The sequence below is a fragment of the Elaeis guineensis genome, chromosome 15, assembly GCF_000442705.2.
Source record: "Elaeis guineensis isolate ETL-2024a chromosome 15, EG11, whole genome shotgun sequence".
Lineage (NCBI taxonomy): Eukaryota > Viridiplantae > Streptophyta > Magnoliopsida > Arecales > Arecaceae > Elaeis > Elaeis guineensis.
In genome coordinates, this window is record NC_026007.2 from 64,949,394 (window position 1) to 64,974,068 (window position 24,675).

At 37.5% G+C, this 24,675-nt stretch overlaps 2 protein-coding genes across 3 annotated transcripts in view; one reads left to right on the forward strand and one right to left on the reverse strand.

Moving 5' to 3' along the window:
• Positions 1 to 22,399, reverse strand: part of LOC105058265 (presequence protease 2, chloroplastic/mitochondrial) — a 34,051-nt gene extending 11,652 nt beyond the window's left edge. Inside the window, exons 1-6 of one of the 2 annotated variants that reach the window (XM_010941148.4) lie at positions 22,037 to 22,399; positions 10,645 to 10,828; positions 6,312 to 6,486; positions 6,091 to 6,223; positions 5,818 to 5,888; positions 2,412 to 2,495 (exon numbers count right to left, since the gene is read on the reverse strand). In XM_010941148.4, the coding sequence (XP_010939450.1) occupies positions 2,412 to 2,495; positions 5,818 to 5,888; positions 6,091 to 6,223; positions 6,312 to 6,486; positions 10,645 to 10,828; positions 22,037 to 22,289 (900 nt within the window). In that variant the 5' untranslated portion in view covers positions 22,290 to 22,399. The remainder of the gene's footprint in view (positions 1 to 2,411; positions 2,496 to 5,817; positions 5,889 to 6,090; positions 6,224 to 6,311; positions 6,487 to 10,644; positions 10,829 to 22,036) is intronic. The other variant, XM_010941149.4, reaches the window with a different exon arrangement.
• Positions 13,785 to 15,041, forward strand: LOC140854088 (protein FAR1-RELATED SEQUENCE 4-like). The gene is made up of 2 exons (XM_073249513.1): positions 13,785 to 14,040; positions 14,248 to 15,041. The coding sequence occupies exons 1-2, from the start codon at positions 13,785 to 13,787 to the stop codon at positions 15,039 to 15,041; spliced, it is 1,050 nt and encodes a 349-aa protein (XP_073105614.1).
• Positions 22,400 to 24,675: the final 2,276 nt, after the last annotated feature.

Here is a 24,675-nt window from a genome sequence, read left to right on the forward strand (position 1 = left end):
CAGATGCTTTCTTTGATCAGATACTGAGAAAGGGTTTTGCAAGTTCATAAAATATAAAGTTCATCAAACGCAGTTAGATTGTTTGAAGAATGAAGAGATAGGTTATTCTCTTATAGGCAGCATATCAAAGCTCGAATGGTGTATCTAGCAGGCTATTATAAGTTGTCACAAAATTTAACATCTTGCAGCTCTTGATTTGAAATTTCAGTCCATGGTGAATGAATTACATAGACAGGTATGAATGCAAGTCTACTGGCAACCTATATCGAGGTTAAAGGATCTCCTCTAAGGAGAAGAGGTTCCAATTTAGTATTTTCTAATCATGCAATCATTCTTCATAGGGAAAGGTAGCAGAACCATAAATCAAAGATAAGCCAACTGAACCAAAATCAAGCATGTACAGTAAACCAAACGTTCATGCTAACATGTTACCAGAAAGATTGATCCAAGAAATTTTGTTTTCAAGTATCAAAAGCTTTCTTAGCATTAAGAGAAGAAATACAACTTGTGGAGCCAAAATGTGAACAAACGATAGATTCCCATCAAAGGCATCACCATAATCAATCAACTGCAGAATGTTCAGAACTATTTTTCCTGCATTAATAGACTATAGCACCACAGGCCAAAGGATACAAGTTGAACGACAATCAAATATATATGCCTTGACAACAAGGCAAGATTATGCTATTAGCATAATCTCCACAAAACCCCTAATACCTATACTATTGACTATTTTCGAATAATTAAAATTGTTGCTCATCACTGTCAACCACAGTAACAATTCTCAGCAGCTACTAATCAATAATAACTGTTATAAGAAAATCACCATTCAGTCCAGAATCAAGATCAAAAACATAAGCAAGCACTTTAATATAATAAAGCCCCATATCCATGAGATTTTCATATGCTAAGACTACCTAAATTCTAAGCATACTTGAACACACTATAAGTGTTCATCAAAACCAATACCTTGTTCGACAGAAGGCAAAACCATAAATACAACAAAGTGCCAATTACATGATACAATGTTTCACGAACTGCATACAGATTCCCACACAGGGCAGATGACAGAATTCAGGCATATTGATATTTGAAAATAATCACTCTGATTAAATGTTGTCAAACTGCTTAGGGGGTTTGTATGCAATCACCCCCTTGAAGACCCAGGTGGAACACCTAGGCAGCTAGGCTGGTACCTGGAGTAGGGAGGGCAAAAGAAAGAGTTAGGAGGGGTGAGAATAGTAGCTGTTGCATGGTCCATATGGAGTGTTAAAAAAGAAAGTAAAATGGGGAGGACATACTGAGCCTACCACCTGTATTCACCACTGTAACATGTCTGTAGGAACTCTCTCCCTCTCTCTATCTATGTGCATTTTATACAAGCACTTTTTTCTTCTCTAATGAACGGAGAAGATTAAAGAAACATGGATGGAAAACACCAAAGAAGAATTTAATGGACAGTAGCATTCTCATCAAATGAGGATAGGTTATGGAATGAAGAGTTGTGATCTCACATTTGAAAAGTTTATGTTTCAAAAAAGAAACTCTTCTAACAAATGTACTTCTGTCTCTCTCTCTAATTGCAATTTATTTACATGGATATAGTATTGCATCAAACATTGTTGCCCCAAACTTCAACCGCCGAGGCAACTGCCCAAGCCAAAAGCACAGGCATTTTATAAAGCCAAAGGTGGTTATTAAGCATCCAGGCACCAACCTAAATGATCAGATAGCCTCCCTACCAAGGATTACAGTGTCGTTCATCCTGGTTGACAGGGGCTGGAACATATTGTGCTGATTATTTATTGGCACAGAGCACAGCTGCATGCCATTCAATGTAAGCCAGCATGTTTCCAGTGGGTGCCAAGCACTGGCAAAGCAAGTATCATGCCAATGCCACGCTGGCACAGCACCAGCTTGTGGCACTTTGATCCTTTCTCCTTGCCTAGAACACAGGAAAGTACCAAGTGCCTTTGCGGGACCATCAACCCACCTGGATAACCACCTTTGCCAACCTTGCTCTGGTGCATAAATTTGATGGAAATTAGGCAGTAGGCACCATAAAGTTGGAGCACTCTGTGCCAATTCCTGACTAAGATTAATGTTTTTGACTTTCTTGAGATCAATACAAATTTTAGCACAAAAATCTGTCAGAAAAGTGTAGCACCGTCAGTTACCATAAGTTGCCTAATACTCAATTAGACAATGAGATCAGAATACTACAGTTCAAAATCCTGCAAGAACTTGAAATACAAACCTTGAGCAAACAAGCAAGAAAATGATACCATTTTAGGTTAAAAAACAAAGCAAGAGAACAATTTAAGAAATGACAACAATCTAACTTTGAACAGAAATCATTACTTTAGGATGACATAAGAAAACAATTTAAGCATGGAAAAAGAAATGCAAACCTTGAATTCCTCAAATGTGAGCTTGGGGATGACTTTTGGATCACCACCACTATCAACACCATAAGTATTTTCTGGAAAAAGGGTCTGCAAGGAATTGACATGCAAAAATGTAAGACAACTGGACTTTCAACACAAACTTGAAAGGCAAGGCCAAGGTAAACTTTCATCAAACACCAAACATATGGTGCCTGGAAAAAGGAACATAACCAACTACAGATGCTTTGTCTCGGTCCAATTGCCTGGTGTTTAAATCAAAAGATTTATTTTATTCAAGTTTATGGGATTGAAAATGATAACTCACTAAAAAAAAAAAAGAAAAGATAAATGCAACAAACATGATAAAGCAAAAAAATAAACACCCGAATCATTTAGTAGCTGAGCAATCCAGAAGCAAGACATCTAATTAAAATTACTCGAAAAGATGAGCATGCTCAAACTTAAATAACTTATTCTTAAATTGTCTTTCTTTTGTTCAAGAGTTTATATAAGACATGCAATTTAACAGCAAAAAGAACACAAATCTTATATGTAGAATAACAAAGAAACTACACAGCAAAGTAGTACAAAGTATAGTAGGAGTTAACATGGAAAACAATATAGGTTCTCTTCCACTCTTTTTCATTGTTACGAGTAAACTAAGAATTAAAACAACATCTTCAAGATAATAGTAACACATTCTTAAAAGAAATGCAAAAATACCAACTAGAAATATTGGTGTGCGCCCAGGAAGAAGTGGAAGTTGCTTTGATGGTACAATGCCTAAAAAAAGATCTGAGATAATGTAATTGTAAAGATAATCCATGCAAATTAATGATATCTAAGAAAAACAAGCCTATGGAATATCAATTTATGATGAACCTATATGGAATTTCAGCTTTTCTTTTGACTTGCAAGCTTGCACTAAAAGTAGAGGTAAGTCTAGTTCCTTGTATTTGAAACACAAGCCAGTGGTTGTTTCTTTTTATTTGACATGAAGACTGTCTTTCATAGATAAATTTCAAAGGTCTGAATTCTTGGCTATCAAAGGGATCAAATTGACCAATGCTACACATGTATATCCAGCTGAAGGTTAAGGAACAACTCATGAACAAACAGTTACAATGGAACCAGGACCGCAAATGGATGTATTGTTAATCACGATTCCCAGACTTTGTTTTACTTCTTATTAAACCAATATGGATAGTAAATTCTGCATAACCACTACATTTGACATCCTTCAGTTAAAGGGTACAACATTTTTGGATTACAGCTAATATTTGTGTTTTCTTGTACCAACTCTATCTTCCGGCAGAAAAATGTCTAGTTGTGTGCACTTTAATCAGTCATCAACAATGGCTAATGCAATTTGATGTAGACCAACTTATCATCTGAATAGATAAACAGATTGTCATATTTCAGTTCATCTAAGCTAAGGTCAAACATGCATCAAAGAATATCAGGCTGCATAACTTACTATGTTGTTGCTAATGATGCACAATGAAGAAGATAAATAGGTTTGCTTCTATTGTTTGGCATACTGGAGACAATATGTATAAATCGGCATTTACCACTTAGAATCTGTTGCTTGCTCATTACCTCATCCATTGTACATTTCCTGATAATGACAGCTTTAAGATTTTCTGATATAAAACACTGGGATAGAACTGTTCACATATAGGACTACCCCAATATGGGAAAAAATGCTTCTTATTGAGTTCAGATCATGATTCAATTGATTAACAAAATATCTGCAACTTCGAGTACATGGTTGATGGTTCAATCATTGCTTATATATCAGATCAACTTTCAAATGTAATTGAGAGGAAAAGCATTAGAGAAACCAGATATTCACAAAGATTTTCTCTACCTATATCTATTTGGGGAATAGGGGTTGATAATTACACTACAAATACCTCATCCTGGTCATACAAATCGAAATTGCACATGAATGATCAACCTGGAGAATTCTGATAACTGCTTTTCCAAAAAAACATTTGTATGCAGTATGCACTAATCTATTACTTGATTCATTTGCAAAGCATTATAAGACCCTGATAGAAATCTTTATCTCCCCAATCCCATATTCAAATTACTTTCTTCAAAAAGGAACTTGCTAGCCCTTGGTCGAAAGGTTCAGTAAAAGTAGGAGCTGTACCATCAAAAAACTAAAGTGGTAAACAGTTAAGACTACCAACCAGACAAACATTGGTTTACATAGCATGAAGGTTCCCAAACCTCCGAAGTATTGGATCATGCGCAATTTGTTTCTGTGTATATCTGAAGCATACAAAGGTAACATTACTAGACACCATTCACAAGTGTCGCACATTTAAAAATTCAAACACAACTCTCCCATTTAATGAAGAATGTCTAATAGGTTAACCATAAGAGCAAAGTTCGCCGAACCATCTTGAATTGGACGGTTTAGGCCGTGTCGAACCATACTAGTGGGAAACCAATCCGGTTCCAATGTACAAAACAGCATAGCAGCCATCTCAGAGAGAGGGAGAAAAAAGAGAGGAAGAGAGAGAGAGAGAAGGGGGGAGAGAATGAGAGGGAGAGCAAGAGAGGGCCTTCGGCGGCCGTCAGAGGCCATCCAAGCTCTTGTCGAGCTTGATAAAGACAGAGGGAGGGAAGGAGACAGAGAGGGAGGTCCTTATTAGCTGTCCGGAGGCCTCCGGACGAACGGCGACGCCGCCGCGACGCCTCCGACGGCCAAGAAGCCCACACCGAGAGGCCTAAGGGCAGCTGAGGCTGGAGGAGGGCCTCCACTCTCATCCAATGTGAAACAAGGGTTCGACCCTCTTTCGCTTTTTTCTTTTTTGGGTTTTATCGCGTGAAGTCGGCAACACAGTTGCGGACTTCATAGAAATTTTTTTTTTTATAATTTCGATTGAAGTCGACAACCCAAGTTCACCCCTCTTTCGCATTAGAGGAGGGCCTTCGCTCTCCTCCGGCCTCGGCCGCCCTCAGGTGGCCTTTGACGACCTCCAACGGCTGCTAGAGGCCCTCTCTTCCTCTCCATCTCCTTCTCTCGCCCCTCTCCCTCTCTTCCTCTCTTTCTTCTCCCTCTCCCCTTCTCTGCCCTGTCGATTTGGCTCGGAGGAGGCCCTCTCTTCCTCTCCATCTCCTTCTCTCGCCCCTCTCCCTCTCTTCCTCTCTTTCTTCTCCCTCTCCCCTTCTCTGCCTTGTCGATTTGGCTCGGCACGAACTAGTACAGACCCATACCGAACTGTACCACCAGCATGAGGTCCGGTTCCAGTTCGGCAGTCTTTGCATAAAAGAAAAGAATTGAAAAAGATGGTCTCAAAAAATATTAGTGTACTATAATGCTTATGTATGCAGCACAAGACAACTAGCAAAAATCAATGACATTGATCATATAAGTTTATTAGATCATGTAAAGAACATAAAACAAGGAACTTGCCTGTTGAGAAGCCCGACCCAGTACATTATCAGGTTGAGAGTATACTCCTTTCATCTCATTAAAGACAACTCCTGGAATTATATATCACGTACAATGGCTGAATAATTAGTTAACTTGCCTAAACCATCCAAGGTACAGAAACTAAACAAAATCCTTTGTAGAAGATTACGGAGATAGCTTGATAGGAAAGCTTTTTGCATATAATGAAAATTGCCTAAAACTGAAAAAGACCTTATTCATTATGGATGAAAATAATGTGCTCTGGTAAGCTACCTTTGAAGGATATATCTTCAGCAGGGTTGTTAAGCTCATAATGCCAACCCTCCTGTTGAAATATTTGGAAATCCTCGATACATTCAGGAAAGAAGACAGCATCTAAATATACATCAACCAAATTGTAGAAATCCTGAAGAATTGAAAATCAAATTTTTAGGGAGACTAATATGGGCACATTGCAAAATAATGAAGCAATGCCAAAAATTTTACATATTCACCTTCGCATTTGTTGAAGCAACTGGATAACAAGTCCTATCCGGATAGGTGAATGCATTTAGAAAAGTATGCAAGCTACCTTTCAATAATTCAACAAAGGGTTCTTTCAAAGGGTACTTCCTGGATCCACACAACACACTGTGTTCAAGTATATGAGGTATGCCTGTTGAATCCTTCCTGCAATTGGCAAACTTCTAGTTGTCAAAACACCATATCATTTGATTACATAATTGAGGATTGATAACCCATTAATCTACATTCAGTTATATACAAAAACGAAAACAATGATGTAGATTTCCAAAGGATTCAAGTTACTAAATAACGATTACAAATTAATAGTAGCGTATGTGCGTGATTGATGGCTACAACAATTACAGATTAATGATGGCGCACATGCTAAAACTTGCCACTAATTGGCGTGGAAAGGGACGCAGGCCTACAGAAAAAACTTCCAACTGACATGCTAGGATGTGCAATTTTGATCATGTTCAACCGTAACTAACATTAACTTCTTTAAATCAGTGCATAAATTTCTTTAAACAATTTAATTTAATAATTTCTATGATTGATAAAAACATAGAATGCACAAAGCCTATCAGGATGCTGCAAGTCACTTTACATTGATCCACCACCCTATTTCTTCAGTACAATGCAACCCAGGGCTTCTCCATATGCAGGACATTCTTCTCTTGCAACTGACATCACTTTTCTCATTGTCAGACTAAACTGGGTTTATATAGTGAACAGTTTATGCAGGCAGCCAAAGAGGCCATAAAGTTCACTGCATATTAAAGCAACGAATTACATAGCACCGGGAAATGTGGACTGCCTCCAGAATCAAATAGTACTTGCATTCAATGGCACCATTTTTGATAAGCATGAAGACATATGCTTAGAAATAAAGTGCCAAAGGAGACGTGATCAAAATGGAAACCAGGAGAAGCATGCGTCATTTCCAAAGTGCAAGGAGGATTATGATGACTTTAAAAGGGTGAGTATGAGTTATGAAGGACCAAAGACATAAATATATGAGATATAGCCTTATCAAACAGGATAAGTCATTGAAAAATCAATGTGTTTATAGTCCAGTTACTTGAAGAAGTCAAAACTTCAAGGATTACTAAATCAATGAAATCAGTACAGATGGAAGCCAATAGCAAGTAAAAGACAAAATGTTTTGCAAGCTTCAACATACAGGGTGAATGAACCAAATTCCAAGGTATAGACTAAGTTAGGTACTGAATGTCCAAAGAAGAAGATAAGGAAGAGGTCATTTCACAAAGGAAACATGGAAGAAAGGTGAAGAATATCCATCTAGAGAGCCTCCCCGCTTCAATGGTTAGACCAAATTAAATCACATTAGGGATGATTCTGCATTGAACAGTGGCATGGAATAGGGCAATAAACCAAGACTCATGATGTTGGAGATGAAAGGAAGAAGATGGTTGAAGCAGGTTAGGTCTCCCAAAAAGAAGAAGATAGTGAAGAGGTGACTTCCACAAAGGAAACATTAGGTGATAGGTGAAAATTATCCATCTAGAAAAGGCCACAAAGCCATGGTTAGCCCCAATTAGCTCCATGAGGAATGATAATGCACCGAACAAGAACAAGAATCATGTAACACTATGCAAGGATGACCTATAAGCTAGCTCAAAATTCATTGCTAGCCTGTAAACATGAAAAATAAGAGGAAACAAAAATCAACCAATACTGTTGGAGTGGCAAGTAAGAAATTCATAAATGGAGAATCAAATGAAATGCATCATATGTTATATGACTGGATGCACATGAATCAGGAATTAGAATGACTTCATACACCACAAGTAAGATAAAACCAAACCAGAAGATATCTAGATAGCATCAAAAGCAAAGGCAAGATTCCAGGGGCAGGAATATGTGGCTAAGAACCAACAGAGGTTCTTTATAAAATAATAACAACCAATGTAGACCAAACAGAAATCAAAGCAATTAGACATAATATGACCATTAACAAATCTTCCTTCTTGCATGTTTTTCACATATCAGAGTATTGTTTTCAGTACTTCACTATGTCAGTGGGTGTCCAGCATACATTGGATGAGGAACCACTAGATATCAATACCACCAGCAATAACTAAAAAAAAAAATCATACTTTGAAAGTTTGAATTCAGCCTTGTCTCTATAATCAAAACAATAACTTTCTACTTTCATCAAAAAATGATTCGAAACCGGAGTCAGTTTTGGAGTTTTGGCCCAAACTCGCCCATAGGCCAAATCTGTTTTATATATGGGCAATTATGATAACATTTTCTTTTTTTTATTCCAGAAGCAATTTTCCAAGAAAAGATCAAACTTTGAAAATTTGATGAAGATGAACATTTGAAATTGAAAGCATTGGGAAACTATGTTGCTAAGAAATTTAGAGAAGCCAACTTTCAACAAAGGCTGGCTATCCTAGAGATCAAACTTAGTGGTCACTAGATTAATACATGTCAAATTGTCATTTACAATAATTGACATAACACTCTAATATGTAAAAAATGATTATTAATTCCAAAATTAAACTACTATTTTCTAAACATCATGCATCCCATACATGCATTTCAACAAGAAACCATCAAAATGATATATTTAAAGGCCTAAACAATAAATATACTTTGAAATGATGCCAGACCATAACATTTTGAGTAGATTCCTTTTACTTTCCTCATTTTTTTCTATTTGTTTGATTATTTTTGGCCAAAATTGCCCAAACCAGAATTAAAACTGCAGAAATTGAAACCACACATTCAAACTTTGCTAACAACATGCCATAAAAAAAGTGTTCATCGGGAGGAAAAAAAAAGCACAGCATAGTTAGAACTCAGAAGACCAAGTGACAAATGCATAGAAAGGTAGCATACCCATGAAACTACATATGAACCATAAAAAGAACAAAAGTAGGTAAACAGCAGTAAAAAATGTTGCAAGATTTGTTAAATGCAGTGGAATGAAGGCTGAGCATTGAGCAAAATGAATAGCCAATAAATCAATAGCCATTTGCATGTGTATGTATCCCAAAATTCACTGCCTGTCATGTGAAAAGATTGTAAGTTAAGTTGACTTCTCCACCAGTAAGCAGTCAGGTAGACTGTGGGTGTAGACAAGTTATCTTGCAATCTCCTTCATACATACTTAAAGCCCAAAGTCAGTTCTGAAGCAGGTCAGCCTTGATCATCAACCCATACTATTTCTAATGCAACACAAGCTACATACCAAATATTCCCTTCTAGATGAATGATTCCCAAGTAACAAAATTATGACTATGCCTATAAAATGCTCACCACAAGAGAAAGTAATATTGCAACTCTGAAATTGGTTAGGTTGACTGTAGTGGGTTAATCAGTTCATATTGGTATTATCTAAAAGTGGTTACTTATTCATAATCCAGTTTAATAAAGATTAAAGAAGAAAAAAGGGAAGAAAAAGATTGGCAAAAGAGGGGCGAAAAAGGAAAATAAGCAACCAAAAAGAAGATCCATATATATGTCATTGATTACAATTCCTTGGTTTTAAAGCATCATTTTTTGACTAAAATACCTTGGTTTTCTAGCAAGACTGTAGGATTATTCGAGGAAAAATACGGAAATCACACATATGAAATACGTGTGCATATTGGTGTTCAACATGTGCATGCATTCTCCATTATTAAGTTTAGAATGTAATCTTTTTTTCCTTTCCAAAATTAATTTTCATTTAAAAGTATGTCTTTGAAAGAAAATAAAATATAAACTCTAGAGGCTTTCACCTAAATCACATTTTTGATCATGCATGCATTGACTCTCTATATATAAGTGCACAGATTGCTAACTTTGATTAAATTGACATCTAACTAGACAGTCCAATGAATTAATTACTCAATTAGAAATCAAAAAAGTATCATCCAGTCATATACTGTAAGGTTCTTTATTTACATTTTTGTAAGATGATATGTAACTTTGTAGTTGTTTCTGAATTTTTTTAATATCTTTTCTAGCTTTCTGTCACAGTGTACAAGCTGGAATACTACCATGTCTAATATCATACCTTTTTCAGCCCACATCAGTTCAGTGTAGCTCGAATAACAAAACACATGCGCGCACGCATGTACATGTACGTACGTACATACATACATTTGTGTACACACACACATGTATATATAGACACGTACGTATGTATGTATGTATGCATATGTACATATATATGTATGTACATATATATGCTGTACATATATGTATATGTATATGTATATATAATGGATGTAGCATATACATGTATATATGCACATACCAGACGAAAAAACAGCAGAAAGAAGGAAGAATATTAGATGTACTTACGGAGGAGTGCGGAAAACAATGCCAAATACTTTATTCTCATCATCATTTGATAAAGACATTACTTCTGCACCTGTCTTCTTGTGCTTGTAAAGTACGGCAGTCGATTTGCATTCATCTATAGTTTGTTCAGATATTTTTTCAAAACCAAGCTTCTCAGCAATATCATGACTCTCATCCATATCTGCTGGCAATATAAAACAACAAACAGATTACATAATTTAACAATGCATTAAAAAAGGAAAACTGTAACTTTGAACTAGCAAATGATTTTTCCAGACAAAAAAAGAAAGCCAATAAACAATAATGATCTCCTACAATACCGGCTATCATCATTAAAAGCAAATATCATCAAAGTACTTGATAGATTGGACATGTCAAAATATGTGCACAAGATAGTGAATGATACCAATTAATAATAATTCATTACCCTCTGGATCTGAAAATTTCATTCAAATGTTCAAAATCATCCAAGAACATCGAGCAAAAAAAACTAAAAACAGCTTACTGAAGATTGTGATACATGCACTATGCTATCACAGAGTTCAATGACGTCTATCTTGCACATAATACATTGAAATGAAGGTGCTATGTTGATGCATTGCTGCAGATACGTAGATTCACATTTATGTGTGCATGAATACATATTCTGCATGTATCAGTGTCAAATGATGAACAGAAAATGAGTAGAAATTTGTTTTATAGTAGCCTGCTTCTCTTTTTTCTCATGTTTCTTTGTTTTTTTTTTCATTTCCCCTTTCCTACTGATGGCCAATCATGAGGCCTTGCTACAGCTCCACAGATGACTTAACTAGATCCCACATCTTCTTGAAAAGGATGCATAATCTTTTTTTCTTACATAAACTGAGGCTGCCCTCCTACTTCACTGTGTACAAGTTATGCAGGTATGGGATCTAAAGCAGATACAAGTAACCACTCGAGAAGACTGACACGTTGTTGATCGTAGATTGGGAATGACCAGACATGTTATCAATCTACCAAGGTCATAAACTATAGCATATAGGAGGTTATCCTCAACAGGGAAGTATTGCAGAAAAGAAATTTAGTGGCACAAACTTTGAGAATAGTACCAGTGCCAAATTACAAAATATATAAATGAGTCCCTTGTCAAAAAGCAAGAATCAACAGTTTGACAAAAGAATGACTGACAATGATTAAGCAAGCCCCGAAAAGTGACTTTCAATGTGGCATATTATTCTACACAGGGATAATTCACTTTGAGCATCTGATCATACACTGGAAAAAAATTTGGCAATGGCATTTTCCATTATTTTCGTTGGAGTCCTACTTTCCAACATTATCAATATAACCCGATATACCAATCAATCTAAAGGGTAACATAAAGGACTCTCATTAATTAGGGAATGGCAGCTTTGATGAGCAAAAATTTTGTCTATAATCTCTCTCCACACCCCCCCAACCCAAAAAAGGAAAAAAAATGGAGAGTAAAAGAAATGCCAAAGGCTGTTATAGCGTATGATCATAGGATTTTTTTTATTTTTTTATTCATTAATTCCAAAAATACCCTAGTCCGGAACTTATTTCCGGAAATACTGTCCATGTATAAAATCGCCGTTTCGGGAGGCGATTTCATGTCGTGCATGCCTCCCACGTGGCAAGAGGGATTCCACGTGGCGCCATACTAAAATCACCTCCTGAAAGGGCGACTTCAGAACTCGCTGGTTCAACCGGCGAGATCAAGGTAATCGCCCTTTCATCCGGCGATTTTAGGTCTCCTTTACCAAAACCCCCAATCCCCCCTGTCCCCCAGCCATCCAACCTCTTCCCTGTTCCCAACCCGATCCCCCAGCCGTCCGACCTTTTCGCTGTTCCCAGCCCGATCCCCCAGCCTGGGTGATTTTTCCTCCCAATCCCCCATCTGTCTCGTTGCCGTTCATGTCGACGTCATCCGGCCCCACCTTCCCTTCTTTTGTTTTTTTTTTTTCCTTTTGATTGTTGGATCACCGAATTCCCCACCCGGCCTCCGACTTCCCCACGTGCTCCTTGCATTCCACATTTCCTCAACTGACCACGGTATATTTTTTTTTGACTTGGTAATTCTAAATTTTTATTTCAAATTATGTACTTAGATTTGATTATTTTTGTATTATTATGACTAATTTGTGCTTTCATTTGGATTAATTGTTGCTAATTAGTTTAATTAGTTTAATTGTTATTATGCCAGATTAATTTTTGTTTTCATTTATTATAATTTTTGTTAATTAAAATAATTTGAATTAAATTCGAATTGAACTTGAATTCATTTGAAGTAAATTAGATTATATTAATTGGTTTATTTTGAATTAACTCATATGAATTAGATTAATTTGATTAAGTTGTGCTAATTTAGTGCTAGGTTTACTTAATTCGTGCCATGCATTTGATCAATTTGAATAATTTGTGCTATGCTAATCGGATTAATTTATTCTGTAGGTAGTAGAAATGGCAGAAATAGTGATGGCTTTATGCTATATCAATGATTCTATAGTTAAAGAACTGTATGGAATAGAGTATATTGGGCAACCACAAAAGGCTATTAGATTGAAATATAGAATGAAATTTGAGGAGTTGGAGGATAAATTATGTAGAATTTTCAATATAGATAGAAGCACAAATAGAATAATGGTAACATATAGATATCCCATTGTTGTGCAACCGACAATTCTGAAATATGAACCTGTTCCGATTACGGACGATAAGATATGGAGATTATATTTTCAACTGTAAGCTCACATTCTTGTTTATCTGGTGCGAAGATGTACATTCATGTGCAACCCATTGAGGACACTAGAACTATTCCCAATCCGGAGTACGATAAAGTAGCTAACCGAAATATTAGATTGACAACATAGACGAGCGAACCGGTTGGAGCTTCTAGTCCCTGTACGGCCAGTGTTCCACTGAATACTGGTTCAAAAGATATGGAGGATCAGGTTCATTTGACAATGGATAGTAATGTGCCAGATCCTATTATCAGACAAGCCTCATTGTACACAGTGGCCGATGATGCCGTCAATATTGACAATCAGCTTTTTGAGGAAGATGATATACATAGTGAAGAAGGTATGGATGATGATGCTTAACAAGCAAGTACATCCCATGATGTACAATTCCCACCTATTATGGAGCGCCCAAATTATCCAATGTCTGAAGCTCCTTCAGTTACATTCAGGAGCATTAATTGGACAGCTGCTAATGTACCAATGTCTTCTGGATTGCATGCACCTTATAGTATCTTGGAAAGAGGTGATGAGTTCCGTAAAGGGCTCTATTTTGCGGATAAGATAGATCTACAAACTGCAGTAAGACGGTATTCAGTGGACACACACCATGAATTCAAGGTTGTTGAGTCAGAGCCAAATCTTTGGATTGTTAAATGTAAGAATACAGAGTCCGGATGTAATTGGCAGCTCCGAGCCATTAAGCGGGTTGATTATTTTGAAATCACAAGATATGTTGGTCCGCATACATGTATTTCGATCGTGCTTTTGCAAGATCATTCTGGACTTAGTTCGGATTTCATCGTCAATGAAATATGAGATCTTGTAAAAGTACCCACAATTTTCATCGCCGGCATTAGTGCAGGCACAAAGAATAGATTCAATTACATAGCCGATTATAGAAAGCTATTGGAGGTGAAGCAGAAAGCAATGGTCTTGGTATATGAAAATTGGGATAAGTCATATGACTTATTGCCCAAGTGGCTGCGTGCTGTAGAAGAATTTAATCCTGGATCTTGGGTAAAGTTCATTAACACTCCTACTGATCATCCATCATTTGCTATATTTGATCATGTTTTTTGGGCATTTGCACTGTTGATTGAAGGCTTCAAGCACTGTAGACCGGTAATCAGTATTGATGCGACATTTTTGTATGAAAAGTATCGAGAGAAATTGATGATCGCAACTACTGTCGATGGAAATAATCAGATTTTTCCACTTTCATTTACAATAGTAGATGAAGAGTCGACAGATACATGGGGCTGGCTCTTAGCTTGTCAGAGATCTCTTATTAGATCACGTCGGGATATCTGTCTAATTTCAGATCGGCATGCAGGTTTATTAGCTGCTGTACAAAATGAACATCTTAGTTGGCAGCCACCCTATGCACATCATGTATACTATCTACGCCATGCAGCTAGCAACTTCAACACTAGATTCAAGGATACAAGACTAAGAGATTTGTTAAAGAGAACCAGTATGCAAATACAATCCAGAAAGTTCGACAAATACATGAAGAAAATTAAAAAAATGAACTTAGAAGCCTTCCAATGGTTGTCTGAAATTTCGATAGACAAATGGTATCTTGCACATGATGGTGGCCGAAGATTTGGCATAATGACTACAAATTTATCTAAATGTTTTAATAGAGTGCTATAAAATGCTCGTTTCCTGTCGGTAACTTCATCGGTACAGCTCACATTCTTCCGACTTGTATCATATTTTGATGAGAGACATGCCCAAGCAAAGGACGCATTACATAGAGGTGAAAGATTTATCTCTTTTGCTACAACTCGATTGATTGTCAATCAATCTAAAGCCACATCCTATAATGTAACAAGATTCGATAGAGCAAGTGAGATGTTTCAAGCACAAACGGCATTCCGTAGATCTTATACGAACAAAGGCAACAACACTCAGATAAAATCCTAATGCAAGACCTTCATTGTGTTATTAGAGGATTTTTTTTAATAAATGAATAAATATATTTTTTAAGATTGTAATTGAAATGTGCAGATTGTAAGGTTGTCGAAGCGTACGTGTGCATGCCCGAAATGACAGTGCTATCATTTGCCATGCTCCCACTTGATGGCTACTTGTGTTCATGTATCGACTAATTTCTGGCCATACGTTGATGGTTGTTATAGTCTGGATGAATACCATCATAGTTACGATCGTCAATTTCATCCAATCCCGCATGCCGATTATTGGTCGTAACAAACAAATGATATGCTGATAGTACCACAGTGCCAACGATTACGGCAGAAGGGAAGACCACGATCTTCGCGATTTAGGAATGAAATAGATTGGACAGAAGTCGGCAATAGATCTAGATGTTGGATTTGTGGCCAAGAAGGACATGACAGATGTTCATGTCCAACAAATAGAGCATGAACATGAGTTTAAAACGAGTGAAACTTTGTATTACATGTATCTTCTTGTTAATCCTTATGTTGTTTGCAATCTTTCATAAACATGAGCATGAACATAAGATGTAATGAACTTTTGTATCGTTGGACATTAATCCTTATGTTATTTGTAATCTTTATTTATGAAATGTTGTTTCTTATATTGCTAAACTCTTTTCTGTTATTATTAACGTCAACAGCATATCATATTGATGAAGCCAGGTCCATTAGATCAGCCTGTACTCTATACACAGGCTACTCATCGCCCATCAACCATCTAGGATGGTCAGGTATATATAAACATGAGTTATTGTACCATATATTTATAATTTCAACATCATGTAAACAAAATTATTAGAGTGCATTTAAAACTGATAAACCATTTTTTATCTAGTGTTGCAGGAGTCCAATTTTTTACGATGTCGACAGAGGGATCTTGTTAGGTCTCGATTGATCCCATTGGATTTACGTATAGTGCCATATCTACAGCAGGCCGGGTTTTACGGTATCTTCCGTGTTGGTTTTATATCGTTAGACTCGCACTTGGTCACTGCATTCGTAGAGCGATGGCACCCGGAGACATACGTTTCATCTGCTGCATGGTGAGTGTACTATCATCTTGGAGGATGTCGGCATCCAGTTGGATTTACCAGTCGACAGTCTTCCAGTCCTAGATAGTACACGCCAGGATTAGCGATAGGTATGTGTTGATCTTCTAGGTGTTGTCTCACCCCCTGATAAACTTAAGGATTCCTGATTGAGTACAATATGGTTAGCTGAGCAGTTCGACAAGCTATCCCCTAATGCAAATGATGTTGCCATACAGCGTTATGCTAAGGCATACATCTTGCAGGTATTAAAAGGGTGTCTGTTTGCAGATAAATCTAATAACCTAATTCATATCATATTTTTGCCACTACTTGCCAATTTTGAGACTGCGGGACACTACAGTGGGGGTAGTGCCAGGCTAGCTTGGTTGTACAGAGAATTTTGTAGAACAAGTAGACTAGATGTACATCAGATTGCGAGGCCCTTGGTTTTGCTTTAGGTGTGAGCGTGGGATAGGTTTCTTTTATTGCTCCTCGTAGATTAGAGCGACCTCCTGTGGATCCTATTATGGATTTGGCGGATGAAGGCGCATTACCATGTGGACCGCTAGCCATGAGATATGTAAGTAATGTTGATTATGACCATTTGCCTACTGATGCTTGGTTGATTAAAATGTAACTTGTCGACGCTCAATTGTGCAGGTGGAGAGAATGCTTTTTTGGTGATGAAGGTTTCCACTCATGTCCTACAAATATATAGATACCATCTTGATCAACTTCGAACTGAGCAAGTAAAATTCTAATTGATTTGTATGCTATATTTTTCAATCGTGTTTGATTCGAATTGGCTTAGATTACTAACATTTAGTACTGTTTAAAAAATAAGATTATATGGCAACCATATACTCCGAAGGTTCTTACACTTCTATCGGATTATTGCTTCGCTGGACAGGATATATGGCGATGCCGGGTGCCACTTTTATGTTTTCATATTATAGAGTAGCACCACCCCAATAGAATGATGCAACAGTTTGGGATCCGTCAGATTGTTCCACTTGACTGTAATACAGATTCCATACTGCATCATATCGATCTTAGAGATCGCTAGGATCAGGACTAGAGCATCACTCATCAGCACTTTGTTGCGATATGGGAGCATTGACGAGATCATGTTGTGGACGGACCAGCAGCGGATCGTGCCATGCACTATAATGACAATTACATGGAGTGGTAACGTCGCATCACTCGTCGTTTCATTTGCCATTTTGGTGCGATGTTTGATTATCTGATAAGTTATAATATTTTTTTAATATTTTTTTAATTAATCTTCATATATTTGATCGGTCTTTTCTTATTAGAGTGACAGTCTGGCGTAGATCCATCATCTTTATAGCCCAGAGTCTATCTCCACATCTGCGCCAGTTATACAGGATATATGCACGTCATTCCTCCATGCCTTCGATAAGCACGAGCATATCACCATGGAGTACGATGCGTCAGGATCCACACCTTCACCTTATCAGTATCCGTCATCATCGGGAGTACCATCTGATCTACACAGACGAGCTACCCGACTGGATACAGCCTCTGAGTTTTAGATGCCGGAGTTTCCTCCATTCAGTCCCTATATGTCATCGGAGGCTTACATGCACGACGACATGACACGGTTTCAGCCCATTGATGATACGATAGCGCATTTTGGAGTTGCTGCGAATGACGTTACCCATCAAGGAGCTTCGAGTCATACAGCAGACATTACAAGTGAAGGAGTTGTAGATGACACTGTCACGCAGATAGAGCATAGCATCGAGGAGCATGAGAGCTCGAGTGAAGCCCAACCCATCCCACATCACAGGCAACCATCCAGGAGGAAGCGACGATCGCCATGTGGGATTTGATTCTTTTTTTTGGTTTTATTATACTCATGTGGGACTTGATTCTTTTTTTGGTTTTATTATACCCACGTGGGACTTTGTTTGGAGTTGATTGTACCTAATGTTCAAATTTTTGCTTGATCAATTCTATGATGTTGGACTTCATTTGTTTTATATTACATCTTTCTAACATTTGGATTGCGAGTTCTATAAATAAAATTATTTATTTATCGATTTTGAAATAGAGTATGTTGATCAGGATGTGATGTTGGTCAGATGGAGATATGATGCGCGATTTTGAATTTTTCATGTTACTTATAATCTATTCAGTCTAGGTAATGTGTTAGTCCTAAACCAAACCCTAATCCCCTCAATCCCCCCTACTCATTGCCGATGATTGGTAGAAGATCTCCCTACTCTAGATTATCGGAAGATCCCTTCCTGCCCCCAGAACTATGTTTATGTGGCTCTCTCTTTGTTTTAGCTAAGTAGCTAAGCCTCCCCCATGCTCTCCATCCCGAATCGACCAGGGCAATCAATCGGGCTGGAGCTGTGCTGGTGAACCAAGATTTTCGAGCGATCGATCAGGTTTTTCGGACGGTAGATCGCTCTGACACGAGCTGGAGCCGTGCCAGTCGACTGATCGAATCAATCGAGCCAGAATCAGAATCCGATCGGCTTTCAACGATCGACCGACTGAGAAACGTGATCGACCGACTGCGATCGACCAACCCAAATCATGGTTGATCGGTTTGGCACAGCCCGGAGCCATGCCGGTCGACCGACCAGATCAACAACTCTAGGCCGCGATCCGCTTGACTTTCTGTGATTGACCGGCTGAGAAGACTAGTCGACTGGCTAGACACCCTGGTTGACTGCCTTGTGGGTCTTGGAGCTTGCCAATCGACCGATCGGATCAACCAAGGCAGATTAGGATCTGCTCGGCTTTCAGTGATCAATCGGTTAAGGAAATTGGTCGACCGACCATGGTCGACCGGCTCGTAACCCTGGTCGATTGGTCCGAAACCCTAGTCAACCAGTGTGAAACCCTGATTGACCAATCTAGATGCTCGACCAAGTCCCAAACCCTGGACAACCAACCCATCCATTTTTTCTCCGAAAGTCTGATACACCATCATCCATAAAGTGCTTGCCCTAATTCGAGCACTGATAAACCGAACCCTAAACCGAACCAATCTAGCGAGCCTGAAAGTCTGATACACCATCATCCATAAAGTGCTTGCCCTAATTCGGACCCTGATAACCAGACCCAGAACCGAACTGGTCTGGCAAGCTCGAAAGTCCGATACACATTCGAATAAAACCTAAACCGTTAGACGTTAAGTCTTAGCCCTAAACCATGAATCGGACCAATCTGACGAGCTGGATCGACCAGAATAGTAAGGCAAAATATGATGTTCAAATCTCAATTTTAAGATAACATAGATTAACAATATATAATTTCATTAGAAAACAAACAAGATTATATTACAACAAAAAGAAATAAAGTAGATGACACATCATCAGGTGAGGCCTCAAATAGTGAAATAAGAAGCTGGAGCTTAATCATCCGCTGCAGGGTCCTATAAAGGTAGAGAAAATTGACGATAAAAATGCTATATGAACTGATCGAATCGTGTGAACCCCTCATCCATACGTGCAAATCCCTCTCTAACATCAATCTTCAGTGCATCGAACCGAGCAGACAATGCATGCACATCATAAGACTTCTAATCATACCGCATATGATGACTAGGCTGGGCTGTGTCAGCAGGCTGACTTTCTTCTTCACCAGCATGTACACTTCCAACCATCACCAAAAAAAATATAGCCCATACGCCTTAGAGATGACTTGTCCTAAGTGTCAGTGGGTCTAACCTCAACAACTTCATCATCATCAATGATAGGGACATCAAAGGCTTCGAAGATGGCAGTCAAAACAGCTCCATAGGGCAAACAAGTTTTGGATTTTTCAAGGCAATCAATCATATAGTTTATCATTACATATGGCAGATTAACTCTATCACCCGAAAGAATATTTGTGAAGAGATAAATATCCATGTGTGATACATTATTTCTATGACCTCCTCTAGACAGAAAATTAAACGTTAATATATGATGAATTAATTTATTTTTCAATGGTAATAGATGTGCACTAGGTTTACTTGTTTGTCCTAAACTATCATCCTCAAAAATAATTCTAATACAGCTACAGTAACCTAATCTATTATGACTCCAACAAGTAATATTAAAATATCTATCACCATCTGATGAAATACCTAAAATTTGATCAAAAATATTGCAATCAAACTCGATAATCTTTTCCTTCACAAAAGATAAAACAGAACAAGCTGATCCATCAAAGCTAAAATTACTATAAAAATATTTAACTAGAGTAGGATATGTTGGCTTGTTCAATGTGATCATAAAAAGCCAACCCATTCTTTCAAACAAAAATTCAATTCGAAAATCACTAAAAGAACTTAACTATTCTTCCCCCTACAACTTTTCATTGAGAAAAATTTGATTAATATTTTTCACTAGACTCGGAGTTCAAAAATAAATCCTATTCATACCTATCCTGAGACTTTTGTTTCCCTTTTCTACTCGAGCTCTTTTTCCTTTCGAAACTTTCCCACCTTTTCTTAAAGCCATGAGATTGATTCAGGCTGGAATGCTTAGAGAGTAGGGGGGTGGGGAGGGATTATCAGGGTTTTAGAGAGAGTTTTAGAGAGGAAGGGAGGTGGGGGGGTATTATCAGGATTTTAGAGAGCAAAGGAGGTGGTGGGGATTATCAGGGTTTTTTTGGATGCTTGGAGGGAAGGAGGATTGGGGGGTTTTCAAAAGGCTTATCAGGGTTTTAGAGAGGCTTTTAGAGAGCAAGGGAAGGGATTATTAGGGTTTTTTTGGATGCTTGGAGGGAAGGGGGGTTGGGGGGTTTTAGAGAGGGTTTTAGAGAGCAAGGGACTTGGGGGGGGGGTTATCAGGATTTTTTTGGATGCTTGAGGGAAGGGGTTGGGGGGGTATTTAAAACCACGAAATCACCGGTCCAAGAAGCGATTTCACTTAAATCGTCACTTGGACCGGTGATTTCAATGAAATCTGAACTCGCCACCTGGACTAGCAAGTTCAATGAACTCGCCATTTCAAATGGCGATTTTCAATGGGATGCGTCATATGCCTGCGTGGCCGTGAAATCGCCACTTGAAGTGGCGATTTCATGCATGGACGGCAAATCCGGAAATAAGTTCCGGACGGCCGCACTTTTGGAAATATTTAATTAAAAACAACAACAACAACAACAACAATAATAATAATAATAATAAACCTATGATCATATGCCCCTCACACAATATTCTTATATAGCACAACACATCATCCGGTCAACACATAAATTACAAGGCAAGACCAATTACCGTGAAAAGCCATGATGAATGATTGCATAATCTTTTAAAGGGAAGAAAAAACTTCTAATTCGCTTTCGGTATTGAGTTTGTCAGAATTGGCATCACTTATTCACTCGTCAAAAATTACTGAACACTTTAACGGCGGCAATGCAAGACAAAATCACAAACGTCAACGAATATCAACGCAAGCAACGAAGAGGGCAATCCCATTCAGTTAAATTGGCACAAGTTTAAGCAAATAAAAGTATGCCACAATTTTATCAGATGGGGAGGGGGGGACAAACAAATCTATCGGAACAAACGACAGGAACCAAATAATTGGGATAGGATTCCTGGGAAGGAGACGTTGCATCAAAATGCAAATTTTAAAATAAAAAACACAAAAATGCAATTTTTAAGTTTATTGCACATCTTTACCTCGAGAAACGGGCGAGGGGGTGGTGGAGACCGCCCGAGTGGTGAGGGAGAAGGCTCTTCTGAGGTGGACGGAGGGGGCGGGACCCGGCCGCCACGGGAGGGCGCTGGAGCAAGATAAGAGGCGGAGGTGCTGGGGCTGACGCCTGAGGGGATTGGTGGAGAAGAGGCGTGAGCTGGCCTTGGCGCGGGGTAGAAGACGACGGCAGGCCGTAGAGGAGCAAGATAAGGAGCGGAGTAGCGCAACCCTCTCCATTATAAGCTTGAACCGAGAGATTGCAGATGGGGGCCGGGAGGGAGTTCGCTGGCCCGGGGTGATATAAAAACGCTTGCGGAGCAAGAGCGAGGGGAAGGGACTCAGAGATTTTTTTCTCCGAGTAGTAGGCCTTAGCCAAACGGGCGCTCCCGGTTTATGGGCTTGAAGCATCCATGTGGCCCTCATCCTTCCAATCAAATTAGGGTTTTTTTTGGAGTCTTAGTTTGCAGTTAGTTCGAAATTTGGAGTAAAAGTGTAAAACATTATTTTTTGTAAATCCAAACATTGTCCTTGCATCCCTATCTTGATTTTGATATTTTTGCATCTTTATCCTAATTTTGTATAATATATTTGGAATCTCATCAATTCATAGAACAAGCTTAAGACGGTGATTGCGCACAAACTAATATGATAAACTAATAAGATAAACTAGACAGAAGGTTCATATCTCATGTATGTTTCAACTATTATTAGAGTTTGTCACATTCAATACACGTGTTTAAGCCAAATTTCAGCTAAGTGTCACTAGCATGCTCGAAAATTTTGAGTTTGGTAATCGATTAGGTAATAACTACTACAATAATTTTAGAGATTATTTGTTATGATTTATAATACTTTGAACTTTGTATATCATCAATATCCTTAGATAAGTTTTTTTTCTTTTGGCATGCATATCATCATAAACTTGCTTTTTAACATGCATCAAGGTTGATGTATAATTCATTAGTGTTAAAATGTGGGTACCTAGACATAGATAGCTTTCTAAATTTGATAACCATTGACTTCAAAAATGAATGCAGATGTAATTTTATTGGCTTTACCTATTTTAAGTAAGCTAAATTATTGTTAATCCAAATTATTATTTGGTAATATGGGTACACAACCAAATACACACAAAAATTATGAAGTATGAAATATAAGCTCGCACAAACATACATAAAAAAGCATATTTTGTTTAGTTCATGGATCAAGAGATCGTGCATGTATCGATATGAGGAGGTACTCTTATATTTCAATACTCGACATGCTGATGTTTTTGACAAAGTAAAGCAAAATTAATAAAAGGAAAAACTAAATGCATTTTGGACTACATTGATTATATTCTAAGATCTCAAAATATAGTTGTTAATTGGTTAGTCGTGACTACAAAATTCTCAAGATAAGGAAGAAGATAGGATGAATTTGGCCAAAACTTTTTGAATATGAAATAAAGGACATCATCAAGATGGCATACTAAATTTTTAATATAGCCATGTATTTTTTTTCTTTTTTTTATTATAAAAAAAAGATATATTTTAGAGGCATGCATGCAAAAATATCTAGCTAAAACCCAAAGATAATATTATTTGTCATGTAGAAAGACATATGATGTGCCGTTGATATACATGCCAGGATTTTGTTATTAAATTTTAGATAAAAACAGACTGCTAGCATATTATCATTTGAACATGTCAAGTTATGCAATACGTTACAAAATCATCTTTATGTAAAGTATTTTGGTTCAAATTCGATTCTTATGTTTGTATGAATCTTTTACACATACTTGATGATAAATAAGGTGATAATTGATCCTCTGTTTTATACCTATCTTACCTTCACCTAAGCCCAAGCCTCTCGTGTAAATCAAGTTTTAAATAATAGAATCATGACCAAGATTTTGACATTAGGAGGCCAAGGGTTTTAAGGTTATTGAAAATAGTATGTTAGGAGAGAAAAGAGATAATTAAAACTTTTCTAAAACTTAGATTGATTGTATTGTTTTCATGCTTTTTCTTTTTTCATGAATGAGAATATATGTAACAAAGCATTTTATGAGTTGGAGTCAGCACTTAATAGAAGAGGATTAAGCAGTATAGATAAGGTTTATCTTAAAGATGAAGTGAAGAATGAGATGGTGGGAGTTGTTTGGACTTACCCAGCTGATTACAACTATGAGCATTTAGAAGGGTAAGAGGAGCTTTTAATAAGTAAAAAAGGGGTGGATAGATGAATTCTATAAAGGACAAATGAGTGCATGGATGATGGGTTATAAGGTATGGGAATTAGAGAACAAACTTGCCTAATTTCATACAAACTTATTTACTTTCTCCAATAATCTATGAATAACATCCAACATAATTGTTATCCTGATCAATAGTACATAGGATAACAAACTTCCATCCCAAATAAAAAAAATGGTTTATTCTTGTTGAATCTGATTAGAATTTTTAAATAAAGCCTAAGGATAAAAGCATACACGAAGACTAATGTAAGAAGAAAAGATGCTTTAGTAGTATAACTAAAGATTGATATAGTTATGCGTGTGAGTAAATTAAATATAGTGTAAAATATATAAACTGCTGTGAAGGGGGTGTGAGTTGAGCACAAGTAGTTTCTAGATGTAGTA

Coding starts and splice junctions, on each gene's coding strand:
- LOC140854088 (XM_073249513.1), top strand. CDS start 13,785: ATGGAGCGCCCAAATTATCCAATGTCTGAAGCTCCTTCAGTTACATTC. Junction 14,041..14,247: donor AAATCTTTGGATTGTTAAAT/GTAAGAATACAG, acceptor GCATTAGTGCAG/GCACAAAGAATAGATTCAAT.